This window comes from Haemaphysalis longicornis, unplaced genomic scaffold (genome assembly GCF_048455015.1).
Source record: "Haemaphysalis longicornis isolate Haplotype H1 unplaced genomic scaffold, Haemaphysalis longicornis Haplotype H1 scaffold_9, whole genome shotgun sequence".
Classification (NCBI taxonomy): domain Eukaryota; kingdom Metazoa; phylum Arthropoda; class Arachnida; order Ixodida; family Ixodidae; genus Haemaphysalis; species Haemaphysalis longicornis.
Genome location: NW_027526460.1, coordinates 130,860,464 through 130,877,914, shown reverse-complemented (window position 1 = coordinate 130,877,914; position 17,451 = coordinate 130,860,464). Strand labels below are relative to the sequence as shown.

The window sequence follows — 17,451 nt, the reverse complement described above, 5'->3', positions numbered from 1 at the left end:
AACACAATGCAACTACTTTTTACCAGCGAGGCTGTTAGCAATTAGTTGGTTCCGGCGTTTCACAACTCCGTATAACAGTATAAAGAAAGGAAATCACCGGCGCCAGCAGGATTTGAAGGTGTGTCTGGTAGATCAACAGATTTAGAGTCAATCGTCTTACTCACTTGGCTACGACTGTGAAACTCTTACTGACTCGGCTGTGACTGACAATGCCCGAAGAAGTAGAGTTGGTTGAGGTTTTTAACGGAGATGAAAAGTACTCAACTATACACTCGATGAGGACTAAATACAGCTTCACTGCCACTGCAAGTCTCAGGCCTGGTGTGAGTTTTGTAGATGCGACGCTCACAGCATCTCTTGTCGGTGGCCCTGTCCTTCCTGCGTGCGTCCGTTGTTGTCCGCGTGCGTCCGTTGTTGTCCGCAGCCACTCTCCCGCTCTCCTCTCCGATAGCGAACACTCTCTCGCGAGGGCATTGAATTGGATTCGATTGGATTCGCTTGGCTTGGCTTGACTTGTATTGGATTGGATTAAAGTGGATTGTGTTGGATCGTGTTGCGCCATAGCCGCGGCAGACGCACTGGCGCCGGCGCGTGCCCAGATGAGAGCGTGTGCGGCCCAGCGCGCTCTCACTCCGCCGGTGGGCGGCGCTGCGCGTGGTGCTGCGCATGTGCAGTACTCTCTCTCTCCGCGGTCTCTCCTTCGGGCGCGCTGCGCATATAACCGGTGTGCCGCTCTCCGGCGGCCTTTCGGTCGATGGTTGCTCTCCGCTTGCGCTTGAACCCCCCCTCAGCGTCGCATCACACCAGGGTTCCCGCGAGGGGGGGTTGGCGTAATTGTTTTTTACTTGTTTCTGGGTTCAGTCTGAAACCGTTTTTGCCTTGCCGGCCAGACTGTTTGTTGACACCAAGTTACACTTGGCGTTCTCAGAGTGACAGGTTACATGATTTGAAAGATACATGAATGTCGTGTACATACATGGAAGACGAAATTGTTGATGCCAATGCCTTTAAAAGCGACTTCGTCTTAACACTAAGCAATGTGCAACTTCCACCTTGGGTACACCCTTTTCCTGCGCATGTATCCTAGATACGGCTGACCCAACTTTAACACGAAATGTCCTCTTGGACATGTAACTACGAAGCCTGTTAAACATGTTACCCGACAAACCAAACGACTTAAAAGGTAACTAAGGATACCGTATCGCCAGGATGTGTCGTAAGCCTTTTCCATATCAAAAGACACTAATGCAGAATTGGCCATAAATAAAGCCATCTTTCATACAGGATTCTAATGCAACAAGTTCACCTTTTGTAGATGGTACCACCATGAATCCTGCCTGACAGCTCTCGAGAAGACCATTGTACTCTAAAGAGTAGACGAGTCGTCTATTGATTATCGTCTGAAGAAGCTTGCACAGGTAGGGCATTATCATCGCGAGAAATATTTCTTTATCCGTACTACGCGCACAACCTCAGGTTGAGTTCGAGAACGTCCAGATATCATCGCGGAATCAGTGCGATCAGGCCGTCGTATCAGGCCGATATCAAGGCGATGCCAGCTAGAGAAGTATTTCTTCATCCAAACAACATGCACAGCCTCAAGGAGAGATCGAGAACGTCCCGAGGTACTACGGCTGTTTGCTGCCACTTCGTAGGTCACTTCATAAGCTGTGTAACACCGCGTGCGGCCCGAAGCAACGACGCGTAAGTTTTTATGACATGGCGACACGAACCAAGGAAGAGGTACGATTGATTTATAGAATCTACAAGGCGATTATGGTCCGAAGACGCCAGGCAACGTGGCTTACCCAGCTTCGTCGTTGTCGGGGATGTTGGTGCACGATGCTACGCACCCTTTTCTTTCTCGAGTTCTGATGGCGGTGAATACTTAAGGAAAAATGTTGCGCCTCGATTGACAGGGGGCAACCTTCGTTCTTAAATATACAATAAATATAATTTTAAATACAAACGTTATTATAACATTTAATACAAAATTTAAATATAGAATTTTATATAAAACATATTATATATAAAATCAAAGATAATTTTCAAAGACTTTTATTGAATGACTAGCAATATTATACAAGAAAAGTATTGATTAAATAGTTAGCCTGGAGGCTAACGGTTAGTCATTCGAGGGCTGTATGATTAACAATTCGAAACGAGGGACAAGCGTTTGCCCAGAAGGATGCCCAGAACATGGAGTAAGGCTCTAACCTAATGATGATTTTCTGTTTTGTTAAAATCGGCTAGCCTCTTGGTTAGCTTATTTAAAATATATCGACTGGGTTACGGGGCATAGAAGAGCCCCGGGGTTGTAATCTCGAACCAGGTAAGAAAGAATGTTTTCAACCGTGAAGTTTTTTGAGAAAGCTGTAAAGGTAGCCATACGGCTGCAAAGCCACCCCTACCGATAGTAACCATACGGCTGCGTTTCGGGTGTGACTTTCAAGTTTTTCATTGTTAAAGTACTAATTTCAGGTTATCGCCACAGGGCGGAGATTAGGTAGGTCACTTCAGGTTAGTGCACGGCTGTCACTAAAGGGAGCAGTGAATAAACACTGTTCTCAATGAATGGTTATGACTCATTGATCATTTGAGAATTCTGTCAAGCATAATGAGTCCCAAGTGCATTATGTCTATAATGGGGCTACTGCTATTGCCAACACGCCCCCAAACTAGCGACACATAACACCAAAACAAAAATTCTCCTGAAGTGGAGAGAAGTATGTAATAATGCGTATTATTCTTATGTCACTTGTCTTGAGTGTGGGTTGTTTCCAGCCGAATTTCTTTGTTTTTCTAAATCCTGTCCGACCAATTATCTCCACGTATGCTATTATGACGATTAGAAGTGGAAATTTCGGCAAATCTGCATTATTGCTGAAATGCAGGGCGTTACACGTTTCGCTTTTTTACGTAAATTTTTTATATTTTCTAATTTTTTAGTTTTTCGAAATTTCGTGCGACCAGCTATCTCCATTTACGCCATTATAGCGACTACATGCGGAACTTCCGCGATATCTGCATTTTCGTGGAAATGGGCGTTACACGGTCCTGGCTCCAGGTGGTACTCGGCAAGGAATGCTACCCATTAAAAACAAGGTAACCTGCACGGGAGCGGTGGCGGCCATATACGCCCATTTTAAAGACCATAGTCTTTCTTGGGCTACTTAAACCCACAAATTTTGGTCTGTCTGTATGTCTGCCTGTCTGTCTGGCTGTCCGTCTGTCTGTCTGTAACTCGATTCAGCCACCCGGCCAAAGTAAAATGCTTACTGCGCAATAGTCTTATATACTCACAGCCAAATATAAACGTCTAAGCCCGGTTTACATGTTCATACTTGTCAACTTTGTGAACAATAACAAGACATTACGCAAATATAAGACAGGAAATTAGTACACAAGGGATATTTACAGTGTTCCTTTTTTAAAAATTCACGGATGCTTGGTTTTTCGATAGCAAATGATATTCTACATCTACTGCAGAAAACCGCCGCCTCCTGGCGGCAAATGAAAAATCACGCGGCAACAGCAACGAAAGGTTCCCCTAGCTAGGTTCCACGTTCTGCTTGGAACGCACGTGGAGCACGGCCACGCGGTTCTATAAACCTTGTAGTCGGCCGCCTCCATTCACACGCGTCTCCGCCGTACTGCAGCGCTGGCATCGAGGAACCCGGCCTGTAGCAGTAGAACGCGGTAAATTCAAATCGCCTTGCGCCAACCTTTAGTGTGTTTACCTTGGGATGAGCGCGGCGGTACAGGAACAGCATGAGAGGTGAACGGAAAAGCAAAGCGGGGCATAATTCCTTGGCAAATGTCTACAAAGACTATCGTCTTTTGACGACATTTGCAACGAAAGGAGCATATACGTGGCCAATTGTTCCATTTTTAAGTGGATCCTGGGGGATGTGTTCGTGCACAAAATACGGCACCTTAGGCATTCATTTTCGAAAAAAAAACAGCTTCAAGGGGGAAGACACGGCTGCGTCAAATACGCTGGTTGTAGTTATTGACACATTCGGCTTATCAATGTGGGCGAATGGAACTTACAGTATGGAGCACTTGACACCACAACGTCATTGCTACGGAGTGTTCCTCTTTTAAGACAAGTGAAGAGGACGAAGCACTTCTGCAAGCGTATGCGCCTGTCTTAAAGGCACGCGAAACACGGTACGCCTTTTTTAAAAGCTGAATGAGCATGCCCTGTTGTACCAATTTCGGTTATTGTTCGAAGGCGACGTTGTATTTCTTTGGAGACACGTAGTAAATGGCGACATTCCTCTTTCCCATTTACTTCTGATTCTGCGTTACGCAAACGGACACGTCACAAAAAATCATACAGCAGACAGAGCACCGAGCGAAGCACGAGTTAGAGTCCCGAGAGATCAAAACGGGCAGGGGCGGTGATAACAAGCAGATAACGCATGAAAAAAAAATGGCAGCCTATCTGCTTTATTCGGTGGAAGTGTCGTCGAAAGACGATAGTCTTTTTCCGCCCACCCAGCAAAAACCCCTTCCTCTCTCCCATTCCCACCCCTAACGCTCCTATCTTCCCCCCTCGATCATTACGTAAACTGAGCAAATCTCTAATGAAGTTCGCGTTTTCTGTCACCCGTTTTCTCAGCGGTCGGGTTGAACCGGGTAGAAGACGCAGACGGACCCAAATTTTAGCCTTTAGTTAGCTTTAAAAAAAGGAAGGAAACTCACACTGAAGCGCGAGACTTGAAGGAAGCGAAGCTGTACGCAACCTTCACGACAATTACGACGGTTTAACTCCACGATTGCATCCTATTTGCTGCTTTTTCGGTGCCGAAACGACTTTTACTCCATCATTGTTGCCATAAGTGCGAGCTTCCTTCATTTTTTTTTGGAAGCGATAATTATTGGACATCATATTGGAGGGGCGTACGCTAGGAAGTGTCTTTCTCATTCCGAGGAAGTGTTGGCACAATTGCGGCAAACGCTGGAGTGTTTCTTTCTTCTTTTTTTTTGCGAATCTTGGCCCATCTCCCTAAGTGGGTATGCTTGGCTTGACAAACGTGCGCAGGGGACGCTGGGTGGTCACCACGAGGAACGAAAACACGAGCGCTCGGTATTTTCTTGGTATTTTTAACTGCCGACACCAAAGTCGGTTTGCTCACCAGAAGAATACAAACCGTACGGACACCTAGTGAAAATTTTCCTCGGTGCATTTCTTCCAATGGTTCTCAAATGGGAATCCACGACTGCCGAAAAAGTCCGCGGGGCACTTCAAGGGGTCCGAGAGTCCTTCCGTGACGTTTCCTTGTTTTCCTCTTTGCCAATCCTTGCCTGCAACGCAAAAAAAGTTGCCTTGCAGCATGACACGTACGTTTGACTTCTCCGTGTAAGAGGCGGTTTAAAGTTTGCTTGTAGCGCAACACCGCAGCTGCGCGGGAAAGCAAGCGACAGATAATGCGGTATAGAGATACAGCCGACTCCCGTTAATGCGAAGTCCACGGGGGACCAGGGAAATTTTCGAATTAACCGAACTTCCAGTCAAACAGAAAGCATAATACCAGCATTGCCATTACTCGGCAACACGTTTCCCGTATTGATGTTGTTCACAATGTCGACTTTAGTCGGCAGTCCGAGCGTACGGCACGGTTTGCCCTGATAGTTTAGACTTATAGCAAAATGCGAAGCCCGAACCGTGCTCCACACAAACTTCCACACAGGGCTGTGGGCAACAAATAAGTTTGAGGACCTGAACACAGAGTCGTAGCTGACCTGCCGCTTAATGTCTGTGTGCTGCCTCGTTTGCGATGGCGCCGACATAGTGCAGAGCACGGTGGTGTTCTGGCGCTAAACATTGTTGAATTTTATCAAAATATGATGGTCACCTTGATGCTTCTTCTTCGCAACAACTTACAATTAACCGATATATTGGGTTTAGGTTCAAATTTCAGAGCAATTTGTTCTATTGAATTCCATGTAAAATTGCCGCACCGGAAGGTCACTTCCAATTAACAAAAAATTCTAATTAAGCGCCTTGGAATCATAAAGAGTCGGCTGTAGATGTGAGGGGAACTTGAGCTGCTGGAAAAAGTTGATTAATCAACATATCCCACCGTGGGGGCCCCCATCACATTTTCAAGTCCACGGGATTCCGTACGCTCATGGTCGAATTTTTTTAATGCGCGAGCGTGAGGCGTTAGTCCGCTGCGCCACGGCACAACGTCAAGGTTTAAATACACTAGTTTACGCGTTAAACACTCAGTATCACCGTCATTATTTGGTGTGTTGCCTACGAAGACACTTGGTAAAATAGTTCACGCCCCAGATGTAGCGCAATGTATGTCGGCCCATGATGAGACTTCGAGCGCTGATTATGGGCATAAAAACTCAGCAGCACACGATGGAGACAGGACCGTACATGGAAATCTCCTTTTCGGGTGTTGTCCATTTTGGGTGTGCGACCTTTTTCAAACAAAATATCAAATGCAACAAGCAGGCATTCTAAGGCCGCCAGCCCTAGGTAATCCGCAATGCGGCGCGCTTGTGGCCTGTTTGCTCCTGTACAGTCGCCATGGGACCTATGCCTGGGAAAAGAAACTCAGCTGTTTCATACTTCTGCAGGCCGCATATGTCTCTCGCGCAGCCTTGAACTCTGCGTGCGGGCGCGCGACCAGCGACGACGCACGCTTCCAGTACTTACGGCTATACACAAACACGGTATTGTGCCCGGCGATACTTAGGAACTTCAATCCGGCCTTCTCCGGGGAATGCCCACACTGTGATCATCCGTTTGCGGATACTTTCCACATGGTGTGGGCATGCCCATCCAACCCGGCGGTCCCCCCAATCACGTCCCCTTCCCCCCTTACCCGTGAGAGCTGGGAGGCTGCCCTGCTCGGCTGCTCGACCTTGGAGGGCCAAAGAGCCCTCGTGGCCAGGGCGCGCGCCGCCGCGGAAGCCACAGGGGTCCCGGACTAGGGACTCCTCCTAAGGCCGCCCCTATCTCTCACTTGTACATAGTCTTAATAAATGTTTTTCACCACCACCACCACCACCAGTACTGGTGCGTAGCCGTTTCTCAATATCGCGGCCTAGAATATGGCGTCTATATTCTTGTCATTGTCCTGGAGGAGAGAAACACGTGCGCGATGTATACGATGTTTATGGACAGGCCCCAAGTGACACAGCAGAGCGCGGAACAAGAAGGAACTATACCCAGCCGGACTTATGCAGGAACTGAATTCGGGTGCCTGTCGAACGCCAGCAAGCCCCGCATTGTCCCTTCTGCTTTTGGAGGAAAAAGGGGGTGAGGCCGCGCTGAAACATGGCGAGTGTTTCCGGACACCCTCCCTCTGAGTGAATGGACGTGCGCGTTCCTTGGAATTCAGGCGCCGCACTCAAGGATTCAGCGCCGTGGCTTCAGCTGCCAGCGATGCAGAGTTGTGGGAGCTGTACGACCGTGGTCACCTGTCGAGCCTTAAAAAGGACAAGAAAGAAAATTTAAGTCTGCCCAGGAAATCCCGCCCGCAGGGCGAATGAATTCAATTTGTTACAGGTGTGTGAACAACGAGCGCCCATTTTATTTCCCCGCAATTGTTTCGCACCCTAGTCTGGGGAAATATAAGAGGAGAGAACCGGCACCCGCACAATACGTGGTTTGCGACTGCCATCACTACGAATGCGCAAAGGGAGCTAAACCAGTTGAGCCCATGAGCAGCTGCGCATGGCACCGACCGTGTACCGGGCGCCATACCGCGGCCAGTTGTCCACTCTGGTATAACTCTGTTGTCTCTTACTGCCGGACCTAGACGTTGTAAACTGGTAACTTACTTCTTTCGTTCAGTTCTGGCGACAGTTCTCCGCGCTAAGGAAATATCTGTTCGGGTTCGAATTCAGTTCCAGCAAATACGCCTGTTCGGTTTCGGTTTCCGGCCCGGTGTCGGATGGATACTCTGGTTCAAATGGATGGGCTATCTGCCACACCGACACGAACATATCGAGAAGCTGTTTTAATGCATATTTATTACTCTCTATTTTATCCGCATAGTGTGCATAAGCCCACATGCAAAAAAGGAATCTGTTGACAAGACAGCGCCGCGTCCACGTCGCCCTTCCTCCATCCTGTTATTGGGCTAAACAAGCTTTGTCCTCGTCACTAAACACAACAATGGCGTGTCGTCGTGTTGTGCGTGTGTGGTCGATGAGCCGTTCTGAGGTGCAATTTCAAAGATGCATGTACGCCGTATGCCAGTTGCCAAACCCGCCTATTGTTTCAGCTAGGGCTCTTTGGAGCAAGGCCTCGTTTGCTTCAAAAGTTCGCTGATTTAAACTGCGGCAACATTATCGGCCAATATTTTGTTTTCATCGCGCGTGAATAGGGTGTCTCAGAAGTGGAACTCCTCTCTCATTTTCACAACTGAATCCAGCTGTTCTGACAGAGCCTAGTCGACAGGTGGCTTCAGGTGGTGTTCTCGATCCCCAAGCAGCGCGCACCCTTAATTTTCTTCGCACGTTGTGAGTTACAGGGACGAACATTTTTTCAGCTTATACCTGTAGGGGGGTCCAGCGTCTCCTTCGTCGTGCATACCTTCTGACCCCACGTCCTTACCTGTAAGTACAATTTGCTAGCGTGTGTGCAAAGCTCGTTTTGGTTTTAGAACGTTCTACTCCGGGTGGTGGTTTGTGCACTTTGTCAGGGGAGGAAGAGCTTTTTGTATTGTTTTTCAGTAGCGTCAATCATTTTTTACAAATTGCTTCTGCGTAATTGTTGCAGTGGCCATTACTGCTTTCAAGTCGTAGTTAACGGGCTCGATAAGAACGTGCTGAAGTGAATTATATACATCTTTTTTGTGGGGATAAATTTAGATGACATTTTTAAAATTCAGTTTGTTTATTTCGGCTTTAAACTGACATATAGGCACGATTCGTAGATTTCAAGCGAGATGTGATGTAATAAATTCTATTCTCATGTCACAGAGCATACGCTGGTCAAAGAGACCAAAATTGACATGAAATGGAAAGAGACCACAGAGCTGCACATAAGTCATCACACGCACAAGGATTCCTCGCAGAAAACTGCAGAAATTTCCCGTGACCACCGTGCATAGAAACACCGCACACGTTGGCGGTGGCGAGAGGTAGAACTGAAAAGGACACATTTGGATCCTGTGGCGAATATTTCGTGTCGGACCAATGGTCAGCACACCCTCCACCTGTTCATGAAGAAGGGAGATGCAATCCATTCACGGCGACATCGAATAACCCATCACACCTGTCCATGTGTGCCACTTTGCTGCTGTCTTTTCACTCTCCCCACAAGCTGTTTATATCAATGTTGGAGCTCTGCGAATAAATCAGTCTTTAGTTTGCGCTCGTATTGGATACGTTGCCTCTTTTTTGGCTTTTAATATCACTCAGCGCAGACAAAAATGGACCGTTGTAGCGTCCTCGTGTTTGCACTATGTTCGCAAACAACGCAGTTCTTCCGAGATATCCCTTGTATCTATATTCGAATTACGCGGCTGTTCTCCTTAGCCTCCTTCGAGCACAATTTGAGCTTCTTTGAGCCACACTGTCAACGAATGGCCTCGTAAAACACGTAACGCTCAATCGCTATCGCACCCCTTATACGCACGCACTCGGCCGCACGGCTCGGGGCTATGGCGCAATCAATCCTAGACCCTTATTGCCCTACGCTCTACTTTCCGCAGGTCGACAAGCGATCGGGGCGCCTAGCGGCAAGCCCGACAGAGCTGAGCAATCAAGCTCCGGGCCTTGGCTACGCGCTCCTCTGATCTCGTTCATTCCCCCGTCCTCAGGGGGCGCTTTAACGCTCAGTCTCTGGCTCATCGGGCTTGCGAGATAAAGACTCAAGCGACCCGCTTGCCTTCGGCAAGACAGTCTCATCTTCGGCAGAAAGTAAGGGTGGCGTACTCGCCACCCTTACTTTGGAAGCTCGTGCAATGTGGCCGCTCCTCTGTCGCGCCTGTTCTATCCAACACATCCACTGTGGCAAGCCGATAGGCTGCCTGCCGGGGAAGGGTTACGGCTCATCCTTTCTGTAGCGGAAAATGGAACTCTTTTTAATGGAGATCTCGCGACAACATTAAAGTGGTTCAACGCCAACGAATAAGTGCATGATTAAAAAAAGACAAAATATGTTAATATTTTCTTCCAGTCTAAAGAAGTTATCCCCACGTGTGCAACTTGCAAGTGGACGGCAAAGCAATTTGCCAAGTTGGTTATTATAAATTATTAGGTGTAACACTGGACACATCAATGCACTGGTCTCAGCGCAAAAAACTGTTTGCAAAAAGCTATCATTCGTATGCTTTACTCTGATCCAGCACGCAAACAATTCCCCGAGACACCACTGCGCCAAATTTACTTCAGTATTTTTCACTCGCGTGTAACCCACTGCGTAGAGTCGTGGGGCAACACTTACACATCGTACTGCACACCTATCAAAATTTTACAAAAAAAAGGGCCGTGCGGATGATAGTGTCAACAGTGACAACTGAAAATGTCCAATTTTTAAAGACGTGAACATAATTCACTGCAATTAAGCTCGAGATTACAAAACAGCTTTACCGGCTAAGAGGGTAACAAGTACTAACACCACGTTACACTCATCTATTCTAAGGCTTCTAGTAGAAATACTAGACACGCGAACAATAATGACCTGAACCTACCGAAGATATCTAATGTATGCGGCCGTCGAAGCCTTCGTACTATTGGCACGAAAATATGGAATCGCCTTCCACGAACAACAAAATGTAAGACACAAAACGAACAGTCAATAAAATCCTACATAATGTCTGACACATATAGTCCACCCAGTTGAAACTTTGTTCCGCGGCACCTAATACGTATTTTCCCCTGATGCTTGTATAATTCCCCAGTGTTTGTACCTTTTTGTTCGCATCCTGGCTTTTATTTCCGCGTTCTGGTATGCATACATTTTCTTGTTACGCGCATTGTACCCCCTGAAATGATCCTTGTGTCCTTCGTAGAGTTCTTGAGTCGGATGAAAAAAAAGTAAAATGTTTTGTATGGATCCAGAACTAGGCTTATGGATATGGACCCAGATGCTCCTCACAGCACTTGCACATATGAAAATTCGGGAAAAATAAAACCTTCTTCTTTTATTTATTTTCCTTTCATATACCGTCGCTCGCGCGAAAGTCTTTCGTCACCGGCGTTAGTCGGCCGCAAGTGTGATTGTAAAATGATGGCCGCGTTTTTCCCGCAGCGACCCGTCAGCGTACCGGGCGCCGCAACCTGCCAGTTTCTTCGTTGTCGCTTGGTTCTGAGCCTGCGTCCGGCCTCCCCTGACATGACCAACCTAGGCTCATCACTGTTGCTGCCGCTGGCGGTGGTGGCCGTGCTGCTGGCGTGGACACCGCAGGCGGCGCGCGGCGACTTCACCGCCACCGTGCTGCATACCAACGACGTGCACGGGCGCTTCGAGCAGATCGCTAAGAGCGGCACTCGATGCACCGAGAAGGCGGCCAGCGCCAACGAGTGCGTCGGAGGCATTGCAAGGCAGAAGACACTGGTTAGCCACCTTATCCACCTCTCTTGTGTGTCGCCCACTGGTACCTTTAGCGGGAGAGGGGGGGCGGGAGATTCTAAAAAAAAAAAGGTTTTTGAAAATTATGTATCAAGAAAGAAAAATGCACTTCTTTTTTGAGTTTCTACATCTCTAACTCATGTTAACCACTAATTGTCTCTTCACCAATGCTAAAGCTTAACCCAACAGGCTGGACCTCAGATCTAAAATTTGCGGGCAGCCTGCGTGCTTGGTTATGTTGGCGACGTACTGTTCCATAAAAATGGTTTCACGGAGAAAATTTATCGACATAACTATACGTGGTAGCCTATCAGTGAACGTTTACTTGCCGATATGATGTAAGGAAGTACGTCACACAGATGAACTTGCCATGCCCGTGTTTTTTTCAGGTACAGTTTGTTGTAGTGCTTCACGGTGAACGTGTAGTCGCTTCTCGAGAATTGCTTCGAAAAAAACATATGTGGATAATTGGGCTACCGTGAGTCGTAGAGGGGTCTTCTAAACGTCCAAGTGGAGCCAGACTAGTCCTGAAGCAAGCAAGGAATGCCTAGTTTGGGTTTTCGCCATGTTGTCGGGTATGTAATGCAACTTCGGCAGGAAAACGTGTGCCGAAATTACTATTTGATTCATCGACCTAATGCTTGAGCCTATTTTAAAGAGGTGGATTTGCTTACAGTGTGGTTAGAGGGTGTATGACGAAGGTATATGGTTGAGTGGTCCGTGGAGAATAGTGCCAAGCCAAAGCGCAATCTCATTCTGTTCTTCCGTTCAGCCTGTTCACGTCATAGAGTTTCTCACTAGCTTACCTAGTGTGGAATCTGGCGCTGTATCAACGCGATTCTGAGAAAGCGCTCCATGTCTCCATAGGTGTCGCCATAGTGTGTAGTTCGGCCGAAAGGGCGGTGTGGCATGGCCGACAACAGCAACTTCAGTTTTGTACCGCGCGTTAACGGTCGGTGAGGGGAATGAGAGAGAGCAGCGCATGCGCATGTGTTCGATGTTTAACCGAGCGCTAACGCGCGCTGAGGCACAGCTGGCACGGCGACGGGAGCGAGCGCTAACATGCAGATGGCGCTGCGGTGAGAGCGGCGTTAGCGCGCAGCTCGCGCGGCGATGAGGATGGGGTAGGGATGCGGACTACGGACGACGGAAGACGCCGGAGAGACAAGGCGAGTTAAAGAGATGCGTCGCATCTAAAAATACGAAAACACTGAGGGAAATAAACCGCGTTTACTGTATCTTAAGTCACCCCCCTGTTCGCCTCTGCGCACACCAGTCAAAGTCATATGAAAACAGGGTATCAGAAGCCGTGCGCGATCATCCGTAAGCCAAGTTGCATGGAGGAATCCGCCTGGAACGGCATCAGATTTTGACAATGCAACAAACAGAACGGCCGGCACTCAGACTGCCACGCCACTCACCTCAGCAGCGCCAAAGGCTTAGATGCAACCTCCGGGAGCCTTCTGCTTCTCGTCGCCTAACGAGTCGCCGAAATGGAAGAAGCGCTTCGAACGTTTTCGTACCTCTTCTGGACTAAGCGCACAGCCGAAATAACACCAAGTCGACGCCCTGCTGTGAATCAAGGGTGACCAGTATTAGGACATTTTTGACACCTTCGACCTCGCATACGACGACTCCAAAATGTTCAGCGTTGTCATGGATCGATTTGACAAATACTTCATTCCACCTCGCAACGTCATCTTTGAAAGAGCACACTTCAACACTCAGGTACAACAGGAGACCGAGTCTGTAAAACAATTCGCGAAAGCCCTTCACACTTTTTCCGAACACTGCGAGTACGGCAGCCTACAAGAAGAGTTTATGCGTGATCGGTTAGTCGTCGGCATCAGAGACAGACAGCTGTCAGCGAAGTTGCAACTGGACCCAGATCTGACGTTACAGAAAGCCCTAGAAACAACGCGGCAAGTCGAAACGGTGCGACAGCAACAGGCAGCGCTGAATGCTGCCCAACCAAGCGTCAACAAGGTAGGCTTTGCCCACCAGGAGGAGTCGCAATGCTTTCGCGAGCCCTTCTCTGGCTCTAGTGGTAAGAATATTAGATCATGCTCTGCGCTTGCTAAGAAGCACGGGAACAAGTTTTGCTGTTGGTACGGGCGGCAAAGTCACCCACGATGTGCTTGTCCAGCACGGAATGACGCAACTGTTTGTCTTTCCAAACGCGTAGACGCAGTTCAAGCTCCTGATGTTGGAACCTAAAGTGGATTCCTGGCATGGTGAGCTCTTCGTCGACAGAAATTTGGGAAGCGACAGTATTAGTTTAAGGTCGTCCCCTGAAATTCAAAATTGACATCGTCGCTGACGAGACGGTGATACCGCATAAAACGTTTAGACAACTCGAGCGAAGGCCAGTTCAATCTAAACGACGCCTGCAGCTCCACGGGCCTGATGGGAGACCATTGGCAATACAAGAAGTCGCTCGATTACAGCTATCGTATCGAGGTCGCCAGACAACTCATATCTACGTTCTTGACCAAGTGTGTTGTCCACCTATTACAAAGCCTGCTATTGAAGAACTGCAGCTAATTACCTACATCAACAACGTTCAGCGTTCCATCAACCCTAAGCAGGAATTTCCGTCCCTCTTTACCGGCCTCTGAACAATCCAGGGAGAACACCTCATTTGTCTTCAAGACGGAGCCAAGCCACTTGCGTTGACATCGCACCGACGCGTTCCGATTCTGTTGCATGAGTAAAACAATAACTCCAATGGATGGAGAAAATAGGAGTCATCTCTCCAGTCGGAGAACCAACCCAATGGTGCGCGCCAATAGTGGTCATGCCCAAGCCCTTAGGCGACGTGCGAATCTGCGTTGATATTACAGAGCTCAACCGCTTTGTTCTCCGAGATTAGCATCCGATTCCATCCGTTGCACACACACATGGGATTCTCTCTGAGGCGAAAGTGTTTCGAAAACTGGACGCAAACTAAGTATTTTGGCAGATTCAGCTCGCTGAAGAGAGCAAAGAGCTTACGACGTTCGTAATGCTATTGCGAAGGTTCAATTTTAACCGTTACATTTGGTAGAGCCTCTATGCCAGAACTGTTGCAGAGTCACATGGCTACCATCCTGCAAGTTATGAGCCGGATCATATGCCACATGGACGACATCCTTGTATAGGGAGCCACACAAGAGGACTACAATGAGTCTCTTCGTCAAGTACTGCGGAGGCTCGCGGAAGCTGGCGTCACACCCGAGAACAAATGCACGTTCTGTGCTACAGAACTAACATACTTAGGACACAAGATTGGGCAGCAAGGTATCAGGCCGAATGAGTCCAGGATCACAGCATTTACGGAAATAACACAACCTACAAACAGAACAGAGCTGCAAAGGATACTTTGCACGGCGACGTATTTTGCTCGCTTCGTTCCAAATCTCGCAGACATCCTGCAGCCCCCACGCTGCTGCTGTAACAAAAACAGGGGTTTGTGTGGCATGCGCCGCAACAAGAAGCGTTCGACAAGCGGAAGAAGCTTCTGTCTAGTAAGCCAGTTCGCGCTGTCTACGACCCCTCAAAAGAGAATAGTCACAGCAGATGCTTCCTCTTCCGGACTTGGTGCCGTTCTTTGCCAGCAGCAAACAACAGGGAACTATGCAGTAATCGCTTACGAATCTCCCGTTTTGGCAGACACTGAAAGCGGTACGCACAGATCGAGAAAGAGGCACTTGCATTTGTGTGGGGATGCGAGAAATTCCCCGACTACCTCGTTGGAAGCGATTTCTTTCAGAAACTGACCATAAGCCTCTCGTGCCTATTTTAAACTCGAAAAATATTGATGACCTCAAGCCAAGGCTACAGAGACTTCGAATGCGTATGATGCGTTGCAGTTATATCGTGGCTTGCGCATTTGCCAAGGATCTTCTGGCTGCGATGCTCTTTCTCGCTCACCGCTTTGATCGACCGTACCATCCGCAGCTCCCGCTAACTGGTTGAGGAAATAGAAGCCCTTGTCAGGTAGCTCACGGCACACGTTCCAATCACGCCAGTCTGCCTCGAGCTGCTTCGGAATATTCAGAAAGCTTACCAACCGTGCCGTCAAGTATAGAAATTCTGCAGCTAAGAATGGCCTTCCCAGCGAGACCTACACCACGACGTGAAGCCATTCGATCAATTTCGCCATCAACTAAATGCCGAAACAGGCATAGCTGCCACTGAACCGTCAGCTGCTGCCTTCTGTTCTAAATATATGTGCTGTTCTGTGGCTCTGCGTTTTCATTGCCTCGTGCTGCCACAAGTCCCAGATGCTTGCAATCCTCACATTTTGCGTCTGCTACAGGAAGGACATTTCGGAGTTTCAAAAACGCCCAGTAGATTTTCTTGGTATTTCTTGATAGCTTCTCGCGTGGCGTAAGCCCGGACGACGCCGGGGGCCTCCTCAGGAGAAACACGCGCACGTGCGTTCGGCTGGAAAGGGTTTTCTTGTAACGCTCGACTGCGGAACTAAAAGCGTAAACCTCTCTGGAGTAAAAAGGCTTTGCAGCAAAGCCGGCTTTATCTTGAATGGTCGGCATGAAATGGCCGTAACTATTGTGTAACAGACCTCCAGGTCCTTCGGCTGCCAAGCCGTCGAGAAAAAAGCGGAGAGCAAACGTCAGATATGGATGAGGGCTTTAATCGAACTCGCTGCGAGTGCAGCGCGTGCGTGTACGCTTCGTTACAGATGTGAAGCTGATGATGATGAGCATCGTCCGCCATTCCCGAAGAGGAAAAGGTTCCAAAATTCTTCCCCGCCCACAGATGACACTAGTTGACCTCTAAGGGGTACAACAGTGGAACGGTACGGTCGGCTATTTTGTTGCAAGGCAACCGTAGGGAACAGGAACGAACTTTCCAATCACGTCCGCGATGAAGTTCTTGAATCTTTCCAAAGGTCTACATCTGTCTTGGACGATGCTTTTCACCGATGAAAATCACGTTTTCCTTTCTTTAATATCTCAACCCTCCTGACCTAGTTGATTGAGAAGTTCTTTAACTCACGTATTCCTTGTCCCAACGGGTAGAAAACGCTTTCAAGTCATCTTCCCTTCTTGTCGAAAGAACTCGCAGCTGGTCTACCGATTTGTTGAGGTCATCAGCGGCTTCGTATGGTGGCAACGCCGTAAACCTCCTGCCGCTGAAAAAGCTCGCAGAAGACAGTTGGTATGGTTCGTTGATGTTATTGATGACGTATGCGGGGGGTCGAGAGTTTAAAACAGCCTCGACTTCTGTAAGAAGCGTGGCCAACTCCATGCAACTCACGATGCGCCTGCCCAACGTTTTCTTATGCCCATCTTGATGAATCGGACCAGTCTTTCAGAGAAGCCTCCCCACCAAAATTGTGCTTGGGCAGATAAACTTCCACTGTATTCTTGAACTTGTAAAATACATTAGAACATCAGGGTGTCTGATTGTCTTCCACAGCCTTTGAAGTTCCTTCGAAGCGCACACAAAATTTCGTGTGTTGTCGCTGTAAATAATTTCACATAATCCACGCCGTGACACGAACCTTAGCAGGGCGCAAATGAAGGATTCTGTTGTGAGGTCTTCGGCAAGCTCCAGATGCACAGCCCTTGTGACCGCACAAGTAAACAGCAGAACGTATGTCCATGCTTCACTTTGGCCGCCTTTGACGTACAGGGGTCCTGCAAAATCAACTCCACTTACAGAGAAAGGAAAATCTTGTGTTGTGCATTTTTTGGGTAGCGGGGACGTTTCTTGCGCTACGGGCTGGGACTGTAGTCGTTGGCAGACAAAACATTGTCGAATAGTCTTTTTTGCCAGTTGCCGGGCGCGTGGAATCCAGAACCTCTCACGGACTTGGGCTAGTGTGTCACGTATACACCCCCATGTAGAACCTCTCACGGACTTGGGCTAGTGTGTCACGTATACCCCCATGT

The 17,451-nt window shown here is 48.3% G+C and overlaps 1 protein-coding gene across 1 annotated transcript in view; it reads left to right on the top strand.

Moving 5' to 3' along the window:
* LOC144153441 (protein 5NUC-like) overlaps positions 1-17,451 on the top strand; it is a 68,659-nt gene that overhangs the window by 49,481 nt on the left and 1,727 nt on the right. The window contains exon 2 of the mRNA XM_077685087.1: positions 11,231-11,536. Coding sequence (XP_077541213.1) covers positions 11,315-11,536 — 222 coding nt within the window. The 5' untranslated portion in view covers positions 11,231-11,314. The remainder of the gene's footprint in view (positions 1-11,230; positions 11,537-17,451) is intronic.